The 22,610-nt window shown below is 38.9% G+C and overlaps 1 protein-coding gene across 17 annotated transcripts in view; it reads right to left on the bottom strand.

The window, feature by feature from the left end:
* KIAA1109 (KIAA1109 ortholog) overlaps positions 1-22,610 on the bottom strand; it is a 219,227-nt gene that overhangs the window by 84,394 nt on the left and 112,223 nt on the right. For all 17 annotated transcript variants that reach the window (XM_039541857.1, XM_039541856.1, XM_039541859.1 and 14 more), the window contains 15 exons: positions 22,314-22,487; positions 21,870-21,990; positions 20,031-20,177; positions 19,517-19,644; positions 18,912-19,114; positions 17,469-17,666; positions 16,460-16,668; positions 15,967-16,118; positions 14,333-14,483; positions 10,871-11,023; positions 10,139-10,379; positions 8,362-8,510; positions 7,361-7,580; positions 5,066-5,224; positions 584-759 (listed from right to left, as the gene is read on the bottom strand). In XM_039541857.1, coding sequence (XP_039397791.1) covers positions 584-759; positions 5,066-5,224; positions 7,361-7,580; positions 8,362-8,510; positions 10,139-10,379; positions 10,871-11,023; positions 14,333-14,483; positions 15,967-16,118; positions 16,460-16,668; positions 17,469-17,666; positions 18,912-19,114; positions 19,517-19,644; positions 20,031-20,177; positions 21,870-21,990; positions 22,314-22,487 — 2,581 coding nt within the window. The remainder of the gene's footprint in view (positions 1-583; positions 760-5,065; positions 5,225-7,360; positions 7,581-8,361; positions 8,511-10,138; positions 10,380-10,870; positions 11,024-14,332; positions 14,484-15,966; positions 16,119-16,459; positions 16,669-17,468; positions 17,667-18,911; positions 19,115-19,516; positions 19,645-20,030; positions 20,178-21,869; positions 21,991-22,313; positions 22,488-22,610) is intronic.

The following is a 22,610-nucleotide window of genomic DNA, read 5'->3' as shown; positions in this document are numbered from 1 at the left end:
TTGCTTCAGAAATGAGTTTTAATTTTTTGTTGTTATTATTTATCATAAAACTAGAGTATTTGTGATAGGCCCACTATATAAATTGTAAAATAAAGATTTCCTTTTAAACTTAATTTAATTTGTATTGCTGTTAAAAAGTATAAATCCAAGATTTAGACAGAGAAGAAATGTAGTGAACCTATTTATCCCAAAAAGCCCAGTAAAACTCCTATGCAGCATGTTTACCTCAGCCACTGGTTGCTTTAAATTTAAAGCTGGATGAGGGGGTTCCATCCAACTGCAGCACCAGCTTTCTGACTGGACAAGGAAATAAGTCTGCAGAGGAAGACCCTCCACACAGAGGACCCAGATTCAGTTTATTAAAAATCCCCTAGCTCTTCAGATTTAAAGGGAAATGCCCTCTTTGTTCTCACTCATGAAAACATTAGGAGACTCTCACAAAGCTTTCTTGGGACTTCTGTCCCCACAAGGTTATACTGTTGAATACAATACAAGGTGGAACAATATAACCACTTTACATTTTACTTTGTTTTATCAAACATTTTTTCCTCCCAACAAACTCCAAAACTCATTAAATACCCACTTGTGCATCTGCAAGTTGAACAGCAGGAAATCCCTGGTTACCCTCTTCTACACCTGCAATGTCATCCTGACTGGTGCTATGCTGAGAATGTGTCCCATCCAAAGTGTTCTGGTCACTGGATAGAACTGTATTGAAGTCTGAAGCAGAGGGTATTGTAGGAAGATTGGGTGCAACACCTACAAAATAAATCCCTGTATGAACACTCCATAACACCACAACAAGTCATAACACTAAGTGACTCTACATTGTCTAGACAAAGAATAAAACTCATAAAAAGGATAGTTATGTAGAAACAAGTGGAATACTCAGAAGTCAAGTTGTAGCCTTGTTGATCCCAGGATTTTAAGAGAAACAAGGTGGGTGAGGTAATATCTTTTACTGGACCAACTTCTGTTGGTGGAGAGAGAAGCTTTTGAGCCACCTAAAGCTCTTCAGTCCTTCTTCTACTGACCTCAGAAGAGCTTTGTGGGGCTCGAAAGCTTCTCTCTCTCATTTCAGAAGTTAGTCCAATAAAAAGATATTACTTCATCCACTTTGTCTCATTACAAGTCAAGGTTTTTACTAGGCTACTAATATTAGAAAAGAGCTCTTCAAAGAGTGCTTTGAGTTACTTAAATACACTAAAATGTCATGTATCTACAGCTAACGTCAACAAGCTGATCCTTAGAGTATTTGTGGAAAATAACATACCATACTCTTATTAAATATCAAAAATACTGAAAGTTAGTTTGGTAAATTTGTGCAAAAATAAAAATAAATCCCACCCAGATCAAAATTGGGTGGGATTTGCTGGCCTAAAATGTAAAGCTTCCATGAATTAGTGAGCCTGAGGGACATGTTTGGAAAACGATCCTGTTACAACACAATTTATTATTACAGAAAACTCAACAAAAAGAATGGTTGCTTACCTTGATATAACTATTGGTTTTTGAGATATATTGTCCACATGAGTTCTATTTGTTGCATGCACACACTGCATGTACACATAATCAAATTCTTTTTAGGCAACAGTGCCCATTGCGGCCACACGTATGCTGAAGCTGTCCTTATGTCCCCTTCACTAGACAGCATAAAAGGTGGAAAGGGCCAAACATCCCTCAGTTCTTTTGCCAGCACAGAATCCCAGAGGAGTAGGACTCCATAGTGGCAGGTAAGGAGGGCAGGTTGTACAATCCATGTAGGCAACACATCTTGAAGAATCATAGTTACTGTACAGTAAGTAACCAATGTTTATTATTCAAATGTTTCCCCACTTGGATTCTATTCTTGATAACTAACAAGTTCTTGTCTGTTTGCTTGGAAACAGATGATAGCAATCCAGCTGAAACAGTGGCTGGGCCTACATAGACATGTGGCTGCTGAGACGGAAGCAGGTGGGAGACTAAGGGAGTCAGCCAGCTGAGTTTCCCAGCAAAGAAAGGCAGGGAGATAGGATATTTTCCCTTGATTTGAAACCAACTCTACAAGGAAGAATCCTCAATGGAAGGAAAACTGCACCTCGCCAGCAGCACTGCTAGCTCTTCTTCTGCCTGCACCTGTAAGGCCCTGATGGCTTCTACCCAGGTCCTGGTCTTGACTTGCTGGGAATGCAGACTGTGTGTTCCTTCTGAAGAAAGCCAGGCATGGGGAACCACCCGGTAAGAGAAGTATCTGTTGTTGGGGTCCCTCAAGAAACAAGAGAACTACAGGAGAGGGTGACTCATTTGCATCGTACCTGGGAGCACTAGGACTTCATCGACAGAACACACTTGGAAACATCTGGGATGGAGGATGATAACTGATTACAAATGACTTCAGCATCACCAGAGAAGAAAAAAGAACCACCTGCTTTAAAGGCAGGAGAAGGCTGTTGGCTACCCTGGGCATTAGACAAAATGCACCCTGGGCATTAGACAGTGCACCCTTCCCCACCCCACCCCAGAACCTCTGTCAATTCGAGGTCAAGAATCAGTATGCTGTACTGACTACGGGAGGAAAGGAGAAGACCCTGCCAATGCCTGAGGAGTAGGAGAAAACACCTGCTCCCAAAGCTGTGTGTCCCATGGCCACTAGTTCCCAAGAAGGGCACATAAAGTGGTGGTTGTAGGAAAGTCCCTTCTGAGAGAGATGGAGGCATACATTGTATTCTTGGCTCCATGTCTAGTTGGCAGCCAGTATCAAGCGGAGTGCCCCAAGGGTCAGTCCTTTTTTGTTCAATATCTTCATTAATGATCTGGAGGATGGCGTGGACTGCACCCTCAGCAAGTTTGCAGATAACATTAAACTGGGAGGAGTGGTAGATACGCTGGAGGGTAGGGATAGCATACAGAGGGACCTAGACAAATTAGAGGATTGGGCCAAAAGAAGTCTGATGAGGTTCAACAAGGACAAGTGCCGAGTCCTGCACTTAGGATGGAAGAATCCCATGCACTGCTACAGACTAGGCACCAAATGGCTGGGCAGCAATTCTGCAGAAAAGGACCTAGAGGTTACAGTGGATGAGAAGCTGAATATGAGTCAACAGTTTGCCCTTGTGGCCAAGAAGGCTAACGGCATTTTGGGCTGTATGAGTAGGGGCATTGCCAGCAGATGGAGGGACGTGATCATTCCCCTCTATTCGACATTGGTGGGGCCTCATCTGAAGTACTGTGTCCAGTTTTGGGCCCCACACTACAGGAAGGATGTGGAAAAATTGGAAAAAGTCCAGCGGAGAGCAACAAAAATTATTAGGGGGCTGGAGCACATGCCTTATGAGAAGAGGCTGAGGGAACTGGGATTGTTTAGTCTGCAGAAGAGAAGAATGAGGGGGGATTTGATAGCTGCTTTCAATTACCTGAAAGGGGGTTCCAAAGAGGATGGATCTAGACTGTTCTCAGTGTTATCAGATGACAGAACAAGGAGTAATGGTCTCAAGTTACAGTGGGGTAGGTTGGCTATTAGGAAAAACTTTTCCACTAGGAGGGTGGTGAAGCACTGGAATGGGTTACCTAGGGAGATGGTGGAATCCCCTTCCTTAGAGGTTTTTAAGGTCAGGCTTGACAGAGCCCTGGCTGGGATGATTTAGTTGGGGATTGGTCCTGCTTTGAGCAGGGAGTTGGACTAGATGACCTCCTGAGGTCCCTTCCAACCCTGATATTCAATGATTCTAAATAAACTCATGCCATTAAATACTATACAACTGTTTAACAACGATCTTTTAAAATCAAGTTCACAACAATCCTACTTTGTGGTTCTTTTCACAGAATAACAAGTTACAGATTTAACAGGTTACAGAATCAGAGTCACAGTGGGTGAACACCTTCACTCACATGTGAAATTAAGCACTCACAATGTGCTTGCAGGATCGGGGCACATATTTGTTCAACCATAATATAATTAAAAGGTAATAATTATATTCTGAGATTAACAAAGAGAGGCTAAAGGACAGTTAATAAATTAAAAAGGAGGAACCTTCAAATTAACAACAGAAAAACTGAAAATTAAAATATTCACATTTGAAGATTATGAACAAGGGAAGGATTACAAAAGGACTATGGAAAGACCAGTAAACTGCTGTAAATTATCTTGTTTAATGTGTTTTAGCACATTTTTAATCCTTCAATCCCATCTCTCCTTTCTTTTTCCTGCCTTCATTCCCCCTCATGTCCTCTCACTACCTTCCCTTCAGGTTAAAGCTCATCTTTCTCAAAACAGATGAAATATGTTTGGTTATATTTAGCTTCAAAACTGAACAGGGAGAAAGAGGATCTGTTTTTCCTGTGTAAACTAACATATACACAAAAGTAAGACCTTTATTGTGCAGACAAGAGCCTTGCTGACAAAAGAAGTCTGAAAAGAAAGTTCTGCAACACACTGTGACATTTGAAAAATTCCCATTAATTCCTTGGGAGCAGAACTGAGCCTGAAGAAAGCCTGAAAACCCTTGATTTCCTTTTTTTTTTTAAAGCTATCTTTCAGCAGTTCGACAACTCTGCCTTCTTTGCTTTAGGAGTTTTCTTGTTTTCATTCATTCATATTTTTGTTAGAGTTTGAGACTCTGAGGGAGTTTTTCAGAAGTGAGACTCTGAGGGAACCATGTCTGGATGACATGCAGCTTGAAAATGCTGAATAAAGAGCCAGTCTGGACAGAAGCCAGAATACAGAGATTTGCATATTATGTAAAGGCTGTTTTAGGACCTCCATCACTGTAATATTTAAGTGCTACAAATACACTAATGCATTTATGCTACCACCACTTCTCTGATATAAAGAAGTACTATTAACCCCATTTTACAGAGGAGGAACAATAGAAAATTAGCATATGGTAATTATGCAGATTTCTGCATTCTGACTGGCCAATGACAGCTACAAGAATCAGAGTGTCAAAATCTGCATACAGGAAAGATAGGAAGTAAACTGATCATGCAAATCAAATACCCTGCAACAGAATGCAAGGAATTGCATAACTCAGGGAAAACTGATAACTATGCAATATCTTTGAAGTCCAATCATAGTTAACAATACCTGTTGGAAGGCTATTGTGTCCAGATTTGGTGTTGGGAGACTCTTGCACTACACCTCCTCTGTTGCCAACAGCATTTGACATCCAGTTATAGAAACTCACAGATGATGGTTCAGACAACAAAGGATGTTCAGATAACATTTCTGTGGCCACGGTATTTCCTGTATTAATAAATCAGTTTTAAGAAAGTTTTAAAGACCACGATACCAAAATTACTGTGTAAAATTGGTACACAACATAGGTATATTGATAGTGGAAAACAGGTGAGATACCTTTACTGTTAACTTATTCCGATATATAGGAATTCCTCAAGGGATATTTCAGAAAGGTATTAAAAAAATAGTCAGACAGCACTCTTGCAAACTATTGGTGCTGGGGAAGTCCACTCCAACCCTAGGCTTCAGAGCCTGAGCTCCAGCCCGAGCTGCAACTTCAAAGTGCTATCCATACAGCTATTTTTAGAGCACTAACACAAGCCCCACTAACCCCAATATGTCAAACTGGGCTTGAAGGCTCACTTCAAAATCCTATGTACGTACACACACACACAGTAGTAAGAATACATAAAATGAAAGCTTTTTAAAAAAAAATTTAATTATTTGGTTGTCATCTTCTCCCCCAACCTTCCATATTTCAGATTAGGGGTGATCAAAGACAAGCAACATGAAAACCTTAAAAGAGCTTACTACTGTAAAGCACCTAGTACACCAAGGCCTCAATCCTGTTCAGAGCCTCCTACCATAAAAACAACAGGAACGGTAACAGGCAGAGAGTCAGGAAATACAAAGTTAACCTTCTCAGTACCAGGGCTCTGGAGCTGTGCTCCAGCTGCGCTCCAGTTCCAGGCAAAAACCTGCAGCTCCCCTGTCTGGAGCTGCTCCATGCTCTAGCATCGGGCTCCACTCCAAAGCCCTGCTCAGTACGGTATTGTTTTAATTTTTTTTATTTCTGCTTTTCCACTTAAACCGGAGATTTATAGTATAAGTTTTTATACTAATTTTCAAATTACAGGATGTGCAATGAGAATTAATGTTATGTACTTCCAGACTCTCACTTTAAAATTAACAACTTTAATGGTGCGTTTTTACATATTTATTTTGCTTTTTGGCTTTGCGCATTTTTTTTTTAAAGCGGAGCTAAAGGAAAGTGTTAGCATTTAAAATTGAGATCTTCATTTTGTGAGGTGCTCATGTAGGCAGATTTCTTCAAAATCACCGAGTTGCTAAACAGCATATGTGTTCAGCTCCCCTTCAGATCAGCCATTCCTGGAGACAGAGACGCTATGTAGACGCAGCAGAGAAAAGGAGGAGAGAACAAGGGCTAGTCTACACTACCGCAGTCCATCAGCACAGCTGCATCAATGCAGCTGAGCCGCTGTAGCGTGTCTGGTGAAGATGCACTATGCCAATGGGAGAACGCGCTCCCATCAGCATAATTACTCCACATCAATGAGAGGCTTTCCCACTGACATAGCATGGTGTAGACACCACTTTAAATCCATGTAATTTACGTGGCTCGGGGGTTGGCCTTTTCACACCTGTAAGTCAATATGTGGCTTAAGTGGTTGCGTAGACAAGCCCCAAGTGAGCAAAAAAGAAACAGAGCAGCTGACTGTCGGGGAGGGACATAAGGCAAGAAGGTGAGCAGCAGCCCTAGTGCTAGTCCAAGATACAATGGATGGAAGTTGAAGCTAGACAAATTCAGACAAGAAATAAAGCACAAATTTTAACAGTGAGGATAATTAACCATTGGAACAACTTACCAAGGGTTGTGGTGGATTCTCTATCAAACAATTTTTAAATTAATATTGGATTTTTTTCCCTAAAAGATATGCCTCGGTTCAAACAGGTGGTAAATCAGGGAAGGCCTATAGTCCATGTTATGCAAGAGGTCAGACTTGATAATCACTGTGGTCCCTTCTGTCTTTATAATCTAGTCCCTGATTAGGGACCTTCATATTGGACACACTTCTCAAGAGGAGTTATATACAAAGTTACTCAGTTCTGTTGTTTGAATGGTTGTATGGACGTGCGCGCACACACACACACACACACGCAAAATTTCACTTCAAAATTCTATTTTTTCATAACGTTATAAGAATGTAAATATATGCGGGGGGGGGGCGGTGTTCAAATATAGCAGTCACCACTAGGCACTGCTTTAATAACCTTACTGCTTCTTTAGAAAGTCAGAAGGGAAAATATCCTAACACCTTTGGGAAAGCATTGCTTCTTTTTTGATCATTAGCCCTTCATAAGGTAAACTGAAAAATTCCACAGACATAGCATGTACAGTACCTGTTCTTGTTAAAGAACTACTTTTAACTGCTGTAGTACTTCTTTGAGGAGTCCCTTCAAGAAGATTATGCAAACTAGGAAAACTTCCAGTAAGGTAGCTGAGTAGGCTCTCCTTTCTTGGACTTTCCTTGACTGGCATTCCAGAACGGCCAACATGCACTGGTGAATCCGTGGCTGTGTCTCCACTAGTATAGCTCAAGGACTGGTAAGGATGTATACCCTTTCACACACAAAACACAAAACACTAAATGGCAAATAATCTATATACATATAACAAAATCAAAATAAGTAATTATTAAGTGCTATGAACACTTTATTAAGCCTGAACACAAGACCAGAATCCAGAAACTCAGGGATCATAATCTGGCTCTGATACTAACTCTTTTGGCAGAACTCTTGTGGAGGACTCTTACTACTGTTAACGTTGGAAGACAATACTAGCACTGAGGCTACAATCAGAGTACCATAACAAACAAAACCTTTTTACTATTATCCTCAGAACAAGAGAGTCAGTTTTAGCTAACACCATCACTGGAACCAAAATCAAGGAGGAACTCTCTCTAAGAATATCTAAATTATTTATGTACAGAAAACGTGATAGGGTTCTGCAGTATAATACCATCAATGACAGCAGACTTTATACATCATATTCCTAAATTGCACGTTTTAGCCAAAAATTTCCAATTTGTGCACACAACCACATATTTTATCCTAAATATTACTCATGTGCACCCATACATTTTGGAATTCACAATTTAATGGTCTGTTTTTGAAAGTGGGGACCTAGAGTTAACTGCTGGGGGGGGGGAACTACAGTGATTAAATAATGTAACTCTTTTCTAAAGTATAATGAACATGGCTCAATTGCATAGTATGCATTATATTGGTTAGTGTTTAATCCAGGTGAAAATTATTTTGGGGACACAAAATCAAACTTAAAATAGATTGCAAACAAAACACTTCTCTCCCCCCATATCCTCCAAGTTACAGTATAAACTTACCTTTATTTTCAGAGCAGAATCATTGTGAGTATGGGTCTTGGATAATTTCCTCATGATCTCAGCCCCAGTTACAGGCCCAGAAGAAACTCCAGCAGGTGGAGGACGGTTAGCTGTTCCTTCTAGGAGCATTGTGTGTTCACTGACTGTAGCTGAACAATGTAACAATTGTACAAATTAACTTCATGTTAAATAAGTCCAAGAGTACCTATTATGTACGCTTATTCCCAAACCATCATGTACACATCCATGCTTTTGCATTTTGGCACATGGATGGCAGAGAGACTGATCTAAGCAAAATCTAACAAAGAACAAAACCCCAAGCATGTGCCAGCTGGCATGTATACAAGAGTATAATGCAGTTGTCAAGCATGTTTTGAAATTATACTAAGATGGCTTTTAAAATTTTATGTCACGGTGTAGCGGGGTGGTCACCTCGCTTCGGCCCTGGAAGGGTACAAGCAGCCCTGGGGAGGGCTGCACTAGTAAAAGCAGCTCTGGAGAGGGCTGCAGGTCTGAAAGCTGGGCTGATTGGGAAAGCAGCCACAGCTGTAGCTGGCTTAATAAGGGTCCAACTGACCCTTATAAGAGGGCAGAGGGCCAGGAGCAAGCAGTCTCCCTCTAGCTGAGGAGAGAGATGGACCTAGCTGCCTAAGTGCTAAAGGGTACTGGAGTGAAGCAGGGCTGGGGAAAGGCTAGAGGAGCTGGGGAGCTCAGGGCCAGCAACTCCTCAGGCAGCAGGGCCTTGTACAAGGCCCCTGGAGGTACTGGGTTGCAGGGAAAGGCAGCAGGTCAATACCTCCCTTGCCTATCATGACTGGCTTATACAGACTACAGTTGGCCCCAGTGAAAGGGGGGGCTCAATGGTGACTGGCAGTTGCCCATAGGCTGAGGAAAGGTGGGGATAGAGGGTTGGGGGTTCCCCTGGGTGGGGAGACCCTGAGACTGTGGGGGTATTGCCAGGGGGCAGCACCCCAAAGACAAAGGGCACTGGGGTCCAGGAGGGACACAGGGGCCAGCGGCAACGAGACTCCGGACGGCAGAGGGCGCTCTGCGCTCCAAAGAGCGAATTCCCTGAGACAACCAGCAGGAGGCGCCACAAGGGTGAGTCCCGCAACTGTTACACATGGAAAATACCTATTAAAGACAGACACATAGCTACAACCATTCAAATGCATGACGTAAGTCTACAATGTCAGAGACAGCACATAATATAAGTTAAATGTGCATGAAGCAACTAATTAAGCTGGAGTATTTTATGTTATCAAATAAGGGTGAGCAAGGAAGAAAATCGGATGTCAATTTTTCAAGACAGGTGGCAACCCCAGTTCTAGTTAAAACAAAAGTTCACTGAGGTGAAGTGAGGACTGAACTCATACCACAGATTTAGAGAGTTTTAGCCTCAGATGCCACAGCATTAGGCTTTGTCTGCACTAGCACTTTTGTGTAAAACTTTTGTCAGTCAGGGGTGTGAAAAAACAGACCCCCGACCAACATAAATTTCACCAACAAAAGTGCTGGTGTGGACAACGCTATGTCGGCGGGAGTGGTTTAATTATGCTGGTAGGAGAACTCTCTCCCGCCAGCACAGAGCGGCTACACAGGAGACCTTACAGCGGCGCAACTGCAGCGGTACAGCTGTGCCGCTGTCAGGTCTGTAGTGCAGATATAACCTTAAAAGATAAACATAGTTATTATGCTATTTTACCACAAAAGTTGTCTAAAAGTATTATTTGTTCCCACGTCATTTGTATAGAGCATAACGGCAACACAAATATACCTGCATCAAACTCAAACTCTGCTCCATCAGCACTTGTGTCACTCTGAAGGCCACCTCCACTGTCTAATCCAACTCCATCCTCATGCTCATGGTGTGCAGTTGTCTGTGGTTTCAACGGCTGAGTTGGTCTGTGTAAACTAACTCCTTTGAAAGCTGGTGTCACCACAATGAATTTCATCCACTGCCTAGCAAGTGCAACTAGACCTTTCTTTAAAGTCACTAATGCAGGAAGGCCATCACTCTAAAAATACAGACATACACAATAGCATCTTAACATAAACTGAAAAAAAATCAGTGTTACAAAGCATTTTCTGATCATGCAGAACATGACCTCGAATAAAAGCTTCTGAAGAGTTTATATTTCTGCAGCTTCCATGTCCAAAATGGAAAATGGAAATGTTTAAAGAAAACTGAAACATGACATAGAAAGGACAATAAATTATTGGGGGGAGGTTAAATCCACATGTTAAATTTATGGTGTCTCCCAAAATTTATAAATAAAATAGCTAAACAACAGACTATAAACTATTAATCCATAATGTAGAAATGGTAGTCTAAAAAAATTCAAGCCCTATATAACAGTAACTAATAAGCACTTTAATGTTTTTATACAGTTATCTACATTAAGAAACCTGCAGTCTGTACTAGGTTTACATGCTAAACTGTAATAACCTCAATATTGTAAAATTATTATGTACACACTATTATTTACTTCTTTAAAGGATAACTCACCATGGTAGCATCCTCAATGATGGAATAATTTGCCTGATGAAGGTAGTGATGCAGTATATTACACAGCAAACAGGAAGGATTTTCTTGTAGGAAACGAGCCACTTTAGTCAGTCTGTTGTATTTGCTTCTCAAAGGGAAGTGCATACTTTTATTCTGAAATAAATATTTATATATGTATATATTTTCCCTACAGTAAATAGGTATAAAAATGCATGCATGTTATAAACCTCTGTGTGACCTAACAGCATCCTAAAGTAAGAGAGAAAGGAGCTCATTTGTATCTGGTACTGTTATTTGCAATGTTGTTGTAGCCATATTGGTCCCAGGAATATTAGAAACACAAGATGAATGAGGCAATATCTTTTATTGGCCCAACTTTTGTTGGTGAAAAAGACAAGCTTTCTAGCTACAAAGACCTGTTAAAGAGCTCTGTGTAGCTTGAAAGCTTGTCTCTTTCACCAACAAAAGCTGGTCCAATAAAAGACATTATCTCACCCATTTTGTCTCTCTGGTATTTGGTTGAGTTTCAGCTGGTCTGACCAGTTGAGTGTACTGCAACACACCAATGCCAAAACCTGTATTTTAAAAGTGTCATATAAAATATCAATAGAAAGCTAATGGTATACTGATCACTAATATTATTGTCTGGTATATATACACGGAGAGCAAATTCAAAATTACAAACCAATTGGAAATTATGTTCTTAAAGTGTGTCTGGCTAGGCAGGGCTAGGTTGGGATAACTTCAGACGAATGTATGTGGCTCTGCCTCCTTGATGGTTCCTCCAAGATACATTAAGAGACAATGAGAATGTTTTTACTTAAAAACCATCAAGCTAACAAGGGGAGGAGCTCTCCTCCCCGTACTGTATTCCTGAGTGGTTAATTGAGGAACAGATCCATTCATTTGCATCTTAGCAAACACAAGATGGTGAAGAAACCAACATGGAATTTCCACCAGAAGACTCCATGAATCCTTCCTCACAGCTTGAATGAACTTTACTCTGAGAGGTAATCTTCAGAATAATCCATTTCAAAGGTTCACTGGACTACAAAAGAGAGGGGCAAAGAACCCTAAGTTACCATTCACCTAAGATGATTAAGGAACTGAGCACTTTGGACTTTGTGGGAAATCCTGATGAGAAGGGTGGTCAGCCATCTTGCTGGAAGGTAGACTGGTAAGGAAACTACCTGGAACAAAGGCTGTAGCTTGTTGTGTTAAGTCTTAGCCCTTAGAAAGCATCTTTCCCTTTTATTTCTAAACACTATCATTTATACTTGAATTCACTTAAAATCCTATTTCCTTTCATTAATAAACTTGTTTTATTTTCAGTCTAAACCAACTCAGTACAGTATTTGAATCAAAGGAATTGCTAACTCCAGTTAAAGTGACAAGATGAGCATTTTGTCTCTTTAGAGGAGCAAACAAACTGTATTATTCCTTTGAATGGTTCAGGGGTGAATCTTGCAGAGCACACAGTTTGGGAAAAACTGTTGGGTTGGGGGGTCTTAGGGTCATCTTGCCAGGTGTACTCAAAGCTGGTATATATCAGAGTGTGGCTGGGGTGTAACAAGCTGCTAGAAACAGAGTTGCTTAGTCAGAGCTGCTTAGCACACAGACATTCACTGCACGCTTGTCTGCTGACTGTCAGTGTTCAGGCTGTTAGCCACAGCAGCAGAGCATTTAAGGCACTCAGGAGGGATAGCTCAGTGGCTTGAGCATTGGCTTGATAAACCCAGAGTTATGAGTTCAATCCTTGAGGGGGCCACTTAGGGATTTGTGGCAAAAATCAGTACTTGGTCCTACTGGTGAACTTGATGGGGGGCTGGACTTGATGACCTTTCGACATCCCTTCTGGTTCTAGGAGATAATAATAATTGGAGATATACCTATTTATTACAGGCAGACAGTGATACAACCTTATTGGTCTGTATTGCATCCCCGAATGTGACACTATGAGCCACAGGCTTTTACAGTCTGATGTCAAACTCTGATGATACCACACTGTTCTGGAAGTTTTAAAGAAAATCTACCTAGAAACAGAAAATATTTCTATGTCCATCTCCATTGACAGAGCAGGATATTTGCTATACTATATGGTGAAAAAAATACACTAAGAGACCACATTGCATTTTAGAACTTCTGATATGGATTATAGAAATTAATAATTCCTCCTAAGAACTAAACAAACTAATTATTTTCTAATAGTTTAATTCTAGAAGAAGCCACTCTAATACTATAAATTGTTTCCTGCAGTATAACATTTTTTATTCAAGTTTCAAGGATGTGATGACACTTAAGGTAAGGGGATAAGCAACTGTAACAAGCATTAACCTGCCAGGTCTTGCAATAGCAGACAAGGAACCCCTGAAAAACCTTCCCACCAATGAGACTGATTTAGTGAAACAGAAGAAAATAAAGTTTGCGGCATAAAATCAGGGTCATGTATACTCTACAACACAGTTAACCTAAATTCTGCATCAAGTCCCCCAATTTCTGCAGCTAAATTATGCTGAATTTGGCAGGAAAATGACATTTCTGCATAATCAAGTAAATTGAAAATAATTTTTGCTTAATTAATTATTAAATTAATAGCGTTGGTACAGTATGTGTTGTGATATTCATTTGGGTGTTTAACTCAAGTCAAATCTCAAATTTTGAATGTTTTTCAGCTGTATACTAAGCCAATATTTTCAATATTTACTCTGCCATAGAATTTTGTATGCTAATAATTAAACTTTACAGAAGTTGTCCAGTAAAAAATGAAGATTTTGACAGCTGGGCAAAGTCATATGGGGCTTTTGGCACCCAAGAAGTGATTTTACCTTTTTTAAAAATATGGAGGGTGATGGGTAGGAGGGAGCAAGGAAAAGGGAGTGAGAGCAATTTTATATGTTTAGTCCTGTGCTCCAGCAAGTAGTTCACTTCTCTCCATCCCACAACCCCAATCCAAAAAATCTTTGGGTATAGCCAACAAATACAGATCAATACACTACCTGGACACAACATAAATCATGTGCAAGATTTCACATTGTTTTCATTAGGTTTCTGTTTGTAGCCCACAGAGATGCACTGGATAGTTCACACATTCCCAAAGGCACTGTTGTAGACACCAAATCAATTAGTATGGGACCTAATTCTCCTCATTTCCCATTACTTTACAATGGTGTAACTCCACTGACAGCAACTGGAGACACTATTTATTAACACCAGTGTGAGAGGAGAATCAGGCCCATTTTGTTCACAATCACCAAGATTTCCTCCTCAGACATAACAGCTAGAAACTTTTCCCATGGAAGTTTAGGTTCTGCGTCCAAATCACAAGGGGTGAAATCTGTGGCCAGTTCAACAGGCATAGGATTTCAGTTACAAGTAAATCACTAAAGACGACAGACACCAAAGGAAGGTGTGTTGCTTGTGCTTATTAAGTCTGTTGACCTTATTTTTCAGTGAGTCACCAACCTCTAATGCCTCTGTCATTATGCAGCCCATGACAGCACAGATCCTTAGAGTTCCTTCAGTTTCTAATCTGTTTAATGAAGACTTCAGTTGATCAATGGGAACAAGCCACGCACCAACAGCAGGAGTTGCAGTGCTCAGTAGGTTCAGTTGCCTATTTGAAGAAAAATTAAATATTAAAAGACAGAATTCAAGTTAAGCAACAATTATCAGTAATGTTTCCTTATTCATTAGTTTGAGGGCAGAGGGATAGCTCAGTGGTTTGAGCATTGGCTTGCTAAACCCAGGGTTTGTGAGTTCAATCCTTGAAGAGGCCATTTAGAGAACTGGGGCAAAAATCTGTCTGTGGATTGGTCCTACTTTGGACTAGATGATCTCCTGAGGTCCCTTCCAACCCTGATATTCTATGATTCTATATTACATAACTAGATAGAGTTACAAGTGAAACAAAACAATCTTTATAGGCTTGAAAATGTTAAGCTATACAGAACAATATTATTCATATTTAAAACTGGTGCAAACATAAATATGTAGCTTTAAATGCCAGAAACACACTCACTAATACCCTTCTCTCATTCCTGCTACAGGCTCTCTTACTCTTCTCCCTCCTTCCTGGCATAGGGTAACGATTTTCAAATTGAAAAACAGGTCACAGGAATGGGAGTCATGCAAGGGTGTACAAGTAGTTTTGACAGATGGAAAGGGGAAAAGAAAATGATACACCTCTCTCCTCTCTCTCAAGCAATACCATCACTCCCCCCAAACAATTTCACTGCCTCAGATTTTTTATTTTTAATTAAAAAGTACACATTACAATAAAAGGTCAAGATGGGATAAAATTAGTATCTACCCTTAAACTGGTCAAAAACCTTTGCTGTATTTTATACCCAACACTATATGCAACTCCAACTTTAGTATTTCCAGCTTTTTCAGTGATTACCACTGCAAATATAATATTTTCCTGAATATTTTCAAAAGTGATTTAGGAACTCAAGTCCCACTTTCAATGACACCAAAGGCTTGTCTCTACAAACACAAAAATCTTACAGTAGCTAGTGCACGCCATCCACTCCACACACTAGCTCCCCTTGTGGACACACTTACTACGCATTAAGTGTGTCTTTGTTTGCTTTAACTTAATACACTTTGGAAGTATATTAAGCTACAGTGCACAAAGACACTCTGAGTGTGTAGTAAGAGTGTGCTCATGGCGGTGTTAATGCAGAATAGTTCACATGCTTTAACTTCACACCCTAGCTTATCCAACACTAGCTTCCTCGAGTAGTCAAGACTTAGGCTCTTAATTGCCTAAATTCCTTTAGAAAATGGAATTTTAAGCACTTCTGAAAATATTCCTCTTTCCTACACTTTCCCTATATCATGTTCACTATTTAGACATTTTTAATCCCTTTTAAAAAAGATAACCAGATATATCTCCATATAATGATGACAGTTATACAGGCAGTTGCATAGTACAGTGACACTGATTTGGTCTGATCTATCTATATCCTAAAGTTTTGTCATAATCCAATAATAGAAGCAGCAGCAATTACTAAGGAGGCTGCACACAGAATATACCAGATTTAATAATATACAGACCCGCTCCTTTTATTTCTTTTAAGTCTAAGGAAGTATACCTTGAAAATTTATGGGCAGGAGAGCGCACATTAGTGGGAGCTGCAAAACTAAACCAAATTTCTTTGATTGTCAGCTTCATGCTGCAGGAGTCAGGTGGGGGAGGCATTAGAGGAAGATCTTTTTTCAGATCATCAGATTCAACTCCTTCATCCTACACAAAAAGAGGTAAATTGTTTTCAGAGGGCAACATGTGCTTAACAGAAAAGCATATTATGTACCGTCTGTCAAAAAATAAAATTGCATATGACATTTAACTAGACAAAAGGAATAAAAACACACATGCCCCACACTATTTCCCAAGATCATAGACAACGCATCCTTCAGAAAACTGCAATTTTAACTATGTAAGCAGATAGTTTGAATTCAAAGTAAATACAGAAGTTGTTAAACTGCTTCTAAAAATAATTCTGCACTATCATTAGCAATTGCTAAATAAGAAATCAACCCTCAGACAAGTACCAATCTGAATAATTTAAAAGGGCATGCACCCACCTGTTCATCTGAAACTGAATTTCCATTTATGTCTGAAGAGGGACTTCTATCACAAGGAAGATTATCATCAGACACATCGGTATTATAACCACTACCAGTTGGAGAATCTGAAGAATTGTTGGATGCAAGCAATCCACCCCTCTCTGTGGCACTAGATTTACCCATGACTCCAAAAGTACTATATAAAACAGCTCCAGATTGTCTTCCACCTTTAAATACAAAATTAGAGTAATTTGTTTACAAAACTCTTGGTTTGTTCCATTTATTCTATTTTCAAAAACTTTCAAAAATAGGGAATTTTGTCAATTTTCCACTCCCAGGTCCCATGCAAAACATTTGTAACTCCTCTTATTTTCACAAATACTTTGCTGCATACTTTTGTTAATCCTTGTGTACATATATTTAGATACAAATAAATTTAATACCTGTTTTTGGAAAAGTTTATATCTCCTCAAAGCAATTTTGCATGCCCTCTATCTAACTGAAACATTAAACATACAATCTACTGAAGAGAACAATTCAGATGCAGAACACATTTAGACTATTTCTTTTATAAGAGTGAACTTCTCTCTGGAAAACAAGGCTCCAATCCTGCAAGCAGACCCCTACTGTGGGTCTGATTGTAGGATCATGGCCCAAAGGACTAGTCATATTACCAATTTCTATCTTTACAAACTCAATGTTATAGACAAAACTCCTTAAATATCATTAAGGCTGAAATAAAGCTAATATTTAACCTTTAAAAAGTTACTCTGCACCTAGTACATGTCATTCTGAGCTAATTATATAGGCAACTATACAAGCTTACCTATTAGAGAATCCATTGTTTAAAGTACGTATGTTCACATAAAATATAAACTATTTAATACCACCTACATTCAGTAACTTTTTAAATTAAAATTAAAAATGAAGATTAGAAACTTGGAACACCTAACAAAGCATTTCATTAATTAATTACAACAACAGTAAATAATATTGATCATGTAGTATTGCAATACTCTAGCTTTACCTTTTATTGTTAAATTTTCAATTCCACATTCAAACATTATCCAGCCCCACCTCTCTTGGCTGGGACCTATTCGAGTTACATCTGGAACAGCTTGCTGATCAGTTTCATCGATAAAAGTAAACTCATCCAACTCTTCCAAAGTAAAAAGAACTTTTGACTTCTCAAAAGGAATCGCTGTTATTGCGCCAGTCCCAATGTCTGTAAAAACAAGACTTCATCTTTTTTATACAGATGATGACAAAGAATTTATATGGATATAGCGCATTTTTATAGCGACGGTGCATTTTTCCTAAATTAAAGAGGGTTTGTTTGGATTTGGGGAGAGAAGGGGGAGGGTTGCATTTATCAATCTTTTTTTTAAATTATGCACAAAAAGGAAAGATTGAAAGAAGTGATCTTAACATTTGGAAGTGCTGCAAAAAACAACAAACAAAAAACCAAAACAAACAAAAACCTACTCATTAAGCATTGCTCATAACATTTTAAAATAGTGTTTCCCTTTCACCACATCTTCCATCACCTACATACAATCTGAAAGAGCCTGGAGAAGAAAGCAACATAACAAGGATCCCAAAATTAAATTAAAGCCCAAATATATTTCCAATCTTAATGATGTTAAGGTTCTGTTAAGCAAAAATACGATGCTATATAAAGAAAAGTTTGTGGCTGCTTTTCAAAAATTGACTTGTGACTGGTTACAGCCTCTGACATACTTTAGCCCTAAGGAAAAATCTTGTTACAGCACATTCCAAATGAATATCTTCATGATACCAAATGATAAATGAAATACAGTGATATTGATGTGATTCTCTTAGATAAGAGGGAAACTTTATGGCATATAAAAGAAGTGTTTTGTTTTTTTAAAGGCACTTGCTCGAGTCCACTATATTTTACGGGTATTTTCAAAATATATCTTCAGTACAAATTCAAAGTTTATTCAGTGGCTAGATTGTACGCCTCTGCCCATGTTGTAAGTGTGTAATGTGTATAATCACTAAGAAAACAAACCCAAAACAGACTATTTTAAATTTGTTATATTACTTTCTTTGAAGTCTGAGGTCTAAAATGAGTCAGACCCGTGGCTTGTACAAAAAAAAATTAGAGGAGTTATTCTAAGCATCATGTGACAGAACTGATGTATGCTGGCAAAACTCTGTCACCAAAGGGACGCTTGAAGTTAATCAAATAACAGTGAGAGGCATTTGTGAAACTTTGCCTCCCCTCTCCATTGAAAATGACAATGGAAAAAATATACTCACTAATGGGTATTGCATTTAAACAAAAGATAGGACCAGCTGACATTATTTGGAAAGCAGCTCAAATTGGTAATTTCAGTCAAAAGCTAGGAGTAGAAAAACTGAAATCTGACTCAACCTTAAATATACAATCACAGCTGATGCCTCAAAAAAAAAAAATTGTTTCCACACTTATGAATAAGCTAACCTGTTGTATCAAGGCCTCTAAGCTGTCCATGAACACGATGAATGTTCAGTTTGGCAGCAATTTCTTTTCCTTTTTCTGCTCCAGCATTTGATCTCAGTGAGCCAGAAGACTGGGGCTGCATTTTACTGGCATGGATGTACCGATCAAATGTTACTGAATTCCTCCCAGTATCTGCATTGTTTGAAGTCTCTTCAATCACACCTCTTTTAAGTGAAAAGGGAAAAATAAATACAAAAAACTCAAAGATAATTATTTACCGAGTTTCTTTTAGTTTTATGCCAATTTAAAATAAAGTAGGCACATCAGAACTAAGAATTCTTTGTTCACAAAAACTAATAAAAGTTGATTAGGAAAACTAACAAAGATTTAATTCTCCCCTCAATAGCATAAGTACAAATCCCTCCTGACATCACTAAGAGTTAAACCTGTGTAACTGAAGGATTAAGGCTTTAAAGATTCCAAAGTGCTCTTCCCCACATCATTTAAAAACTAATTTGCATTTAGAAATCCAGTGACAAGAAAAGGCTCAGCCAAAGCAATTTTTTCAGATTCTCCTGATCTGCAAGATATTAAGAGTTATGAATTATTAAATGTTTTGTTCTTACCTGTTCATACGAACTTGTGTAGCAATTCTATCAAAACACAAAGCTACTAGGGAAACATGAGTCACAGTTTTGCCAGAAGCAATGCCTGGGGTTTCTTCAACCGATGCTTGCAATAAACACAAGTTTACCTAAACACAAAATTCCCCCAAAGAATAAAGACAGTTTTTTTAAAAATGCCCCTTTAAAAAAAAAATAGGTTTCTTATCTGATATAATCTACACCATTTCTATTAAAAATGAAATCCAAGAGGGTGAAATAATCTAATATCTAAACCTTTTACACAAGTTCAGTCAGATACCATTGCACTGGTTAAAAACTTTAATTTTATACTTTATTTGCATAACTATTTTACTTTGATTGAGCAAGCTGACAAAAATGTATAATCCTCAACAAAATATGACAGTCATTTATCACAGCTAGAGGTAAGCTTTTCAAAAAGTCAAAAGAATACATAATAAGGCTAGCTTGAAACTCGTGTCATGTGAGACTACACATATACACAGAAAATTATTACCTTGGGTATGGTAACATTGGCCTGAAGACCTTTAATTTTCACATTATCTTGCTTAAGTGAAAGATTAGTTTGTGCCTGTCCTTGGTTTGTTGTTCCTGTAGCAGGGTTCTCTGTTTTTGTTCCTCTAACATCCTGTTTGGAAGATAACTTAAAAAAAATGTGGTACCAGTCAGTAATTTACACTAATTGAAACCTATTAAAATATTTTTTAAATGTAAAGTAATGGGATGGCTCAGAGGCATTGCAATGCAATAGACTCAGGTTTGATTCCAACCTATGGTGGTATGATTTCTGGATCATCCGAGTCTGAGTGTGCTACAAAGGGTTGTGCCGCTCAGCACATAAATTTCAACTGACTAAAGATCCAAAATGAACTCCAAAGAGTTCCTTTGATCTAAAAGATTAGTTGCTTTGATAGGGGACCCCTAGGAGAGGTCACAAAGTAAATTAAAAATATAAGGAATCATCAGCAAGGATAGAAAGAATCCCTAGTTGTGGAGGAGGAGAATTGTACAATTAGTTTCAAAAGACTGATAGGAAGCTAGGGACAATTGTGTAAGGTATCAGATGGCCTGCCTTTCTGCCATTCCCCTATCACAAAAAGATAGATGTACTTTTATGGCTTCATTTCAGCAGAACCCTACCTCACAATCACAACTTTCTAGAAGTATTCTAAAACATTAACAGTGATAAATTATGTATTGCCAGTATACATATTCCACTAAAAAAATCTGACAGTAGTGGGGAGTGGCACTCTTGATGTCTTTTAACCTCAGTACCAGAGAATTTAGGAGAGCCATTATCAGCCAAAATCCTATGATTTGAGTTCTTGTGAGAGCCCGAGGAGCCCTTTTGGGGTCTTGACTCAGTCTCCTCCCAAGAGCTGGAAGATGGCCCCAGGTAAGAAGAGTGATGCCTTTGCTCCCAATGTGCCTTCACAAGTTTTTGTCTCTTGAGGGACAGGAGGTGGCCAGAGGACCAGCCAGAGCATTGGGGGATGATGAGTTCTTTGTTCATTCAGCTCCAGATTAGATGCATGGATTTTTCCATGAGGTACTCCCTCAGGAGTAGGGTGACCAGATAGCAAGCGTGAAAAATTAAGATGGGGGAAGGGTGTAATAGATTGCCTATATAAGACAGAGCTCCTAATATCGGGACATCTGGTCACCTTACTCAGGAGTATCTCATGAGATTTCTGCATCCCAGAAAGACCTGCAGATGACCATCTGTCCATTAGGTGCCCTTTGCCTTAACATATCAGGCATCCCTAAGGGTCACAACAACAGGAAGGGCATTTTTTACATTTTAAAGTGGCAGAAAACAACAGAAATTCCCTGCTCAGGAAACAAGAAAAGTCAATACTAAAACCTTATCTATTTAAACAGCAGCAAACTAACACTATCAACTATCTACGTAGTAAACAAATAAAAAAGACCATGAGAGAGCTCCAGGTGACACCGGAGTGCCAACTCTTAGCCACGGGTTCTGAGAAGGAAGTAAGAGAGGGGTGAGGTGACTCCATCCTTTATGCCATTAATGGCAGCACAAGCACATGCAGTGTGCATGCACCTCCACAATGGTCAGTGCTAGCTAAAAATCTTTGACTCAAGTGCACTGGGCATGCAGACACCTGGAGTAGAATATATATGTACTCAATCACTTGAAGGAGAACATTTGGTTATAACAAATGTGCATGCATCCTTAACTATAGAAGAAGATAAAAATTTAATCTGAAATAAAGACATTATGTTATTTGTTGTGTTTCATCCCACCCAATCTAATAAAAATATACATGCTTCTGCTCCCCCAAAACATCCTGCAGTTTTGTAGTACCCTTACATTCTCTGAAAAGGTTGTTTTGCTGTTCTGTACAGCTTCTCTGAGGACCTTATAATGTAGATCATCCACAATTGCTGCTGGGTGTTGAGTGCTAGCACAATGTACCATTGCTTCTATATACCTATAAGAGAAAAAAAATCAGTTCACGAAAGAAAAATTAATTCCCAGCAAGGGGTCAGAGCAGGTCACAAGTCACTACAATGTAACATTTTTTCTAGCTCTCCTGCTAGACATGTGAAATTACATAAATTGGCCTTTTTTGGGGGAGGTGGGGGGGAGAAAAAGAGCAGAACATCAGCTGCTATTCTATGCATTATATAAAATCAGCTCTTTTTCCAAAGCCTATATACAACTAGTCTATCCAAAAAGTTTGATTTTAGCAATTCACCTTCTAGTATCTAGCAATTTTAAACATTTATCTTAACGTAAATGAAAATAAAATACCTGTCTAAAGCTTCTGCTACGAGAGGAGTAAGAACAACATCTACAGTTCCTTTTACTTCCACTATTGCTGTTGTTCTTGTCTGGGAGACCGGATGATCCAGGGTCCATTCTTCTGTGATTGTTTCATCATCTGTATTATCCATTGTTTTCTTTTCCAAAGGAGTATAGGGTGTACTAAACAAGTCAAACAGAAACTAATTATTCAGATTTTCAAAATAGGCATTATAAAATTTATAGTTAACATTATATTTTCTAATAGTTTGGTACGACAGCTACTCCAAAAGAATCAGAGCCTTG

This window comes from Mauremys reevesii, linkage group 5 (assembly GCF_016161935.1).
Source record: "Mauremys reevesii isolate NIE-2019 linkage group 5, ASM1616193v1, whole genome shotgun sequence".
Lineage (NCBI taxonomy): Eukaryota > Metazoa > Chordata > Testudines > Geoemydidae > Mauremys > Mauremys reevesii.
The sequence above is the reverse complement of the archived record's forward strand: the minus strand, read 5'-3'. Positions and strand labels throughout refer to the sequence as shown.